We start from the raw sequence: 7,142 nt of genomic DNA on the forward strand, positions 1-7,142 counted from the left end.
ATCCGTCTTTGAACAGTCGACCCTATTTTTTGGGTTTACGGCTACTAATATTCAACTCCATAGCCTTGTAATTACCAATCTGGAAAACAAGGAAACGGGTGGATCAAGTATTGGGGGAAATTTCGTGGAGTACGCTTTGATGAACCCGTATTTGCGTTACATGGAGAGGAAAACCGCAAGAACCTCCCACGGTTAGCCTGACGGTAAAGGGACTCTAACCCATCATCCATCTACCACTAAGAACACTCCACGTCAGCACTGTAGTCGGTGCAAACCGGATGCGGATTCGTTTCGACCAGCCTTCGCTGGGATTCGAACCCGGTTCACATCAATGGAAGGCGAACGCTCTATCACCTAAGCCATCACGGCTCATAGAGACCTACTCATCTGGGAAGTAAAGGCAGGTAATGCTGACCACATTTCCACCATTATGACGTTTTCATTATATTGTGAAGCCTTAATCACCATGACTCCCCTGGACCACAAAGGCTGTTGTGGTTATGCTTAAATATGTTTAAATAATTCTGAATATGGTTCTGACCGGACACAAATTGGTGTTATTTGGCACTGGATACCCTGTAAAATTGATTGGTTCCGGGTACCTAGTACCGGGTGGTAATAATTGTTTCTTTTTCTTTTGCCAGGTACGGATAATAACAGAAAAATTACTATCTGGCCAGGTTACTGGGTAAGTATCGAGTACCTCGATTTGAAACTAATTTTTTTCCTTTTCCTTCAAGATCCTTGAAAATGGAAAAACTGACCATCTGATTTCAAATTCTCAACATCCATAGGACAATACAAAGAAAATACTTAATTTTACATAGTTTTCTCACTATTTTAATGCAAATATTATGTTCACTAATGACAGTTATAATAAATCCCTTGCGAAAAAAAGGCAGTAAATAACAATGTAGGAGTGATAAATGTTATATAAGTGGGTAAAATATCATCATAATTTCAAGAGAATTAGTTCTTATCAACATCATTAGCAGCAAACGTCGAATTAAAGCCATTAAAACCCTTGAATTCGCTGAATAAAGTTGATTTCATCAATTTAGATTCATTTAATTGATTATTAAAAAAACGGGAAGATGGTTATAGTTTTTAATTTTTAAAGCCAGTTTCAACTTGCATAAACCTAATATCAACTCAATGATTCGTTATTTTCAATTGTACTATTAAATGTTTGTTAGTGACCTCAATATGTAGTTTATTTTCAATTCATTTCCGACAAAAATTTTAAAATACATAAAGTAAAGGTGGTACTGTTAAGAGATCACCATAAATATTTTTATTTTTTTCTTGAATTTTGAGGGATAATACAAATTATTAAAAAAATTTCCATTATTTTCCAATTGATTCAAGAGTTTTTTTAATAATAAATATTTTTTTTCTAATATAACAAGAGTAAATGCAACTTTTTAAAAAAAGAATATTATACAAAAAAAAGTAGTGCGATGTATATTTATATAGCAATAGATACGAAGAAATTTGTGCGACTAAGTAATGTGACCTTGAATGTTTATAATTTTTCGTATGTCTCAACCGTAAGCAAGGGCAATGCAGTTGCCCTCTCCCCAGTAACGATGATAAACAGTTAAATTAAGAACAGCGAAAAAATTACTTTTCAATTTTTTAAACACTTTTGAGGGTTTAAATTAAAATCAAGATTAAATCAAACAATTTCATTTATCAATTTTATCCTTTCAATTTCATGTTATTAAGACAGTCTGCACTAAAGTCCTACATATCTAAAACAATGAAAGAACAACCCCCGAAAAGTCATCTTCTCCGCTTGGCAAAAAAATTTTATTTGCACCCTGCTCCATTCTGCCCCCCTCCCCCTCATTTCATGTCTATACTCTGAATACTCCCTCACTCCACCCCAAAATCTCCCTATCGTCCCTCCCCGGACTGTAATCGGGGCGCTGCCGATAAGGAGAGATGAATGGTTGAATATGGGGGAGTAGTAGGGGCTGCGAAGCATCACGTGATAAATGATGTGCGCCCTCCCTTATTTTGCCCCAGCCCCAATGATTTTTGACGGAGGCCCCAGCCGCCCCTATGCCGAAGACGTGGATGAATGATCCAAGAGAACGAACACAGAGAAAAGAGAGGGCTTTACTTATCTCTTTGTTAGCCCCGCCGATACGAGAAAGGGGGGCAAAGTCAGTATGAACGCCCCACTGTACTCCTTAAGTAAAGGGGGTAGAAATCGGAATGAGGCTAAGACGTTCCATCTTCTATCCTCCGAAAGATGCTGCATCCTGAGGAACGTAAAAGAGCAAGGGTTTAAGGGGAAGGGGTGTTCTGAAGAAATCGTTCGAGTTCGACTTCCAAAGGATGCACCTTTTCAGTTTATTGATGAATATGCGATGATTGCTTGTTGTACGGGCAGGCTTCTTCATTAATCACTGTTTAGTACTTTGGTTGTCGCTGTAGAGAAATTTCACTACAAGAAGATGGATTTTGGTGGATGCATTAATTATTTGGGCTATTTTTCTGTGATTAAGAGTAGTTCACAACAAATGTTATCTTCCCTCTTGTTTAGTAGTTTCTTATTCCACCTTTGCTACCATAAATTACGCAATTAGTTATCTAATACGCGTTGCTTATTTTTGGAAGTCTGATTAAAACTATTTTCCATTCATCAAGAATCATAACAATTCTGACTTTTAAACAGGGCCTTCTAAAATTTCTGAATTGATAAGCATGTTTCCAATCAAAAGAAAATCAATATTGCTTAAGATTGGAGAATTTAACACTCGAAACAGATGCTTTTAATTTATTTGTGTTTAAAAGATAAGAGCTAAAAGTCAGCTTAAAATTTACTTTGATTCTCAGAATTAATAATGAAGAGCCTAAATCCATCTTTAATCTTCCCTTCTTGAATAACGACGTGAACTCAAAAAAGTATTTCTAAAGGAGATTAATTTATTAAATTAATAATTATAATTAGTAAAAATATTGAATAGATATTGCTTATTTATTTTTTTACCATTAATCCCGAAATGCCCTCGAAGTGTAACGGTGCTTATATTTATTATTAACGGTTCTAACAAATCATAAAGTGTACTTAATTCATTCGTTAATATATATAAAAAAACTATATTTTTCAACACAATCAAAACTATTGATAATTGTAATGAGCGCTAAATTATGCCTGATTCAGAATTTCCCTTAATTTTAATTCTCATAAAATTTCTGACATATTCATTTATTAATTAAAACTTACTTAATTAAAATAATTTCCAGAGAAACTTAATTTTAAATATTCAACTTCTTTATATTCTTCGAATTTTAAATATTCGCCTTCTTTGACATTCGGTTTCTCAGGAAATATTTAACCAATTTCGTTCAAATCTTGTATTTTGATATGTAGAATTAAATACTGTAAAATGACATAAAATTTTATACTTTACAATTCAAAAATTTTTCGACCATCATTAAATAAAATAATAAAAAAGTACTAAGTATTTACTGAAATTTTATTCTTTGCAAGGAATTAGTTTTGAATAAAAGAATTGTATAATTGTTTTCAGAAATGTTTCAATTCGCTTAAGAAAATCTCGAGATATGACGAAATACGCAAAAAGTAAAGCTAACGTTTAGGGGTCCAAACTTTGGAGCGTTCCCCTGATCAAACCAAAGAATATATAATGTGAATGCACTTATATATTCTTTAATCAAACTACGGGGGCTCTATATCCCAGATTGCGGCTTTCCTCTATATTTTGAGGGGTCGAATCAGTCGAAAAAAAGGTATGTTCATTCGAGAAAGTAGTTTTTGTGTCTGATTTCGTAACTTAAAATATCGTCTGCAACTTATTAATTAGCATAATAAAGACCCCCCCCCCTTGAATCATTAAGCTTGAGTCCTAGAATGTAATCTGGGAACTAGACTAGAACTAGATCCGATCATTAGATCGAAAGTTATTTAGGGTGGTTCATTTTTTATTTTGCTACTGTATTCCTTCATTTATTTTACTTACTACCACTAGTTGCAATATGTATGTATACTATTTGCGCTCTTAAATTTATTGGGATCTATTGCATAATGCGATAATTTAAAAAAAAAAAGGCAGCAAGAGTGTGAAAATTTTAATTTTAGTGTAAAAATACCACTACTAAACTTTTTTCTGAGAGTGGAAATGAAGATTAAGGTTTGCAGTTTATTGCAGTCAATACCCACTTTTTCTGTCTTCTCCTGAATCGGTTATTCTTTCTGTACTAACTATTATTCATATTAAAGCTGTTTGTTTTAACCTTGTTGTTATCAGCAGAAACTAATGCCAACTGTCAGGTGACTTTATTTACTTTCGCTATTTATTCTCGCTGAACCAAATATAAAAATGGTATTTTCATTATGAAATTAATATTTTCAAAGTACTACGCTCTCCTTTTAAAGTTATTGCACTCTGCAATTGATCAAAGTGAATATAGGAATACATAGAGTATACATACACATTGCAGTTAGAATAAGCTTCATTTAAGATTTTTATTTACATTTTCAATAAAATTAAAATATAAGAGTTAAGCAATTATTTTTTCGTATTCGACCAGTCTTTTCTTCCAAATTACTTTAGAAGTAGTTCAATAATGGTATGACGATTATTTACGTCTCTCTAAAGTATTAATACCGGTTATCCATATAGTTTACTTTCTAGTTCATATGATTTCTTTTTGTTTCGATTATAACCTATTACTAAAATTAATTCATTTAATTTCATGGGATCTATTAGAAAGGAATGTAATTTGATGACTACTATGACAAAATCCTCAGCACTCGATTGTGAACTAAAAGCAGCTGCTCTACAGACAATTTATACCAGGTATCCTCCAAAAAGTAATTGGATTCACATCTATACAGACGGATCGAAAATGCTTGACAACGTTGGTGTTGGTGTGTATTCAGAACTCTTTGCGTTCTATGCCACCCTTGGTCAATTGCGAACCAATTTTAATGGAGAACTGGAGGCTATTAGAATTGCAACAGAACAAATCAGGGTAAGATCAGTTCAGATTGACAACATAGTTATTTTTTCAGACTCTCTATCAGCCATCCAGGCTATTGCTGCACATAATGTTGCAGAGTCAAATATTATTGACTCCTGCAGAAGAAATATTAATCTCCTAGCTTCTGAGGGAAGGACTGTTGTTCTGCAGTGGATTCCATCTCATGTAGGAATAAATGGTAACGAATGGGCTGATACATTAGCAAAGAGGGGAACAGATATTTTGCAGGCAGGTAATGCCAAAGTACCATTTTCATCAATTAGAAGAATTATAAAAAATATTGTGAAGAAAAGCTATGATGCTAATATAGTAGAAAAAATCAAGAATAAGAAATGGAGATATTCAATTAATAAAATTCCAAACTCCCCTAGATCCACTGCAGTGGCGGCGTTCCGTCTGGAGACTGGACATGACTGCCTTGCTAAACATCTATACAGAATTGGCATATTTGGCAGTCCTATGTGCACTTTGTGCAACCAGAACTTTGAGATGGACAAAGATCATTTGCTCAGTTGTTCTTCATTAAATGAAGAATATTTATTCAGTCGATATTGGCGAGCTAGGGAGTTGATGCAATTGGTATCCAGCGACTGATTCTCGTTCATGTTTAAGTGGCTCATGTTTTGCAAGTATTTATTGTGTTTATTGTTCTTGTTATTATATTGTTCTTGTGTTGTTCAATGGTTTAGTTTTTGTTTTATATGCTCCAATCTCATGCATCTTTAATGCATGGGGGCCAATGATGTAAAGTCAAGTGCTTTTGCAATAAAAAAAAACTGAAATTAATTAAGCATTATTGACTCCAATAATAATATGGCACTTTTATACTTTTCTCCTATTCTAATTAGTACCATTTTTTCATTAGTTTTGCTTTTTTGTACGTTGCTTTATTTTTTTAATTTCCTTTACTACCTATTACCGATTTCTATTCCATGATTAATCCATTTTTTTCTTATTGAAACTACAACATTTTCAACAAAAATGTTTCCTCTATTTCCTTCTCATCTATACCATCGTACATAGTTAATTCCAACAAATTATTCCTATTTTGAAGACTATAATAAAAATAATGAAAAATAAAGAATACTTAAAATAAATGAAAAATTAATTAAGGTTTTGAAAAAACGTAATGCAGCAGCTGTATTTAAAGGCATACATTATTTTTTACGTTAATATTCACGCATGCGCGATTAAATTAAAATAGCTTTTGCGTTAACTAAAAATCGCAACGTAAAGAAAAAGCTCTCTAATATTGACTCTTTAGAACTCACCTTTTATCTAAATAATTAAAACAGTCGATTGATCTCAATGTCAATATTTTTACATGGGAAAAAAAAATTTTTTTTTTTTTTGATAAATTAGTTATTTTTAATCTTAAGTGGAAGCTTAAGTTAAATTATTTTTTAGTTTGTTAACATAATTTTAAGAACTTATGATTTGTTTTTAATGTTAATCAAAAAGTGGTGATCAATTAAGTAAAGTTAATAAAATAGATAACTTTTCTTCAGTTTCATACTCATTTTTGAAAACAAAAACTTCACTAAATTTCATAAAATACTGAATACAGTTTTCCTTAACTTAAAATGAACTTCATTTATTTGTATGATCTACTACTTTTTTTTTCTCTCCCGATTTTCTTTTTAAAGAGAGATAGGTAGTTTTTTTTTTCTCCTTTTAATAAATTGCAAATTAGTTTTTAAATAGATTTATAGAATTTTTCCAAAGGCTCTTTTAAAAGGCTTTCTTAAAAAGCCTCTTTTTAAAAGGAAGGCTCTTTTTCCAAATTAACTATTATCGTTCTTTTTTGCAACAGATAAATCCACTTAACTGTAATTGCTAATATTGGCGAGAAAGTAATGATCTTTAACAATTTCAGAAAAGTATCTGATATTGATCAGAAAATAATATTTTGTATAACAGTCTTAGAGATGTTGTTGTCATTGAGGAAGGAATTAAACACATGTATCACTTCTGGAACCAGTTGGTGATATTTATCACCAAATTATATGACTCGACTCTTAATGTATGTAACAAACTTTTAAAAGTAACATGTTATTCTTGGTTATTAATATCGAATATAAAGTTCCCCAAAATAAATTTTTTCCACTGAAACAGTTTAAAAA

General features: G+C 32.0%; 1 protein-coding gene across 1 annotated transcript; it reads left to right on the forward strand.

Annotated features, from left to right (window-relative positions):
• Positions 1–4,770: 4,770 nt before the first annotated feature.
• LOC147814554 (uncharacterized) lies at positions 4,771–5,613 on the forward strand. Its single transcript, XM_087156479.1, has one exon. The coding sequence runs from the start codon at positions 4,771–4,773 to the stop codon at positions 5,611–5,613; it is 843 nt and encodes a 280-aa protein (XP_087012605.1).
• The last annotated feature ends 1,529 nt before the right edge of the window (positions 5,614–7,142 follow it).

The sequence above is a fragment of the Parasteatoda tepidariorum genome, chromosome 2 (genome assembly GCF_982258835.1).
Source record: "Parasteatoda tepidariorum strain Cologne lab strain chromosome 2, Ptep-v5.0, whole genome shotgun sequence".
In the NCBI taxonomy this organism is placed as follows: domain Eukaryota; kingdom Metazoa; phylum Arthropoda; class Arachnida; order Araneae; family Theridiidae; genus Parasteatoda; species Parasteatoda tepidariorum.

Coding starts and splice junctions, on each gene's coding strand:
- LOC147814554 (XM_087156479.1), top strand. CDS start 4,771: ATGACAAAATCCTCAGCACTCGATTGTGAACTAAAAGCAGCTGCTCTA.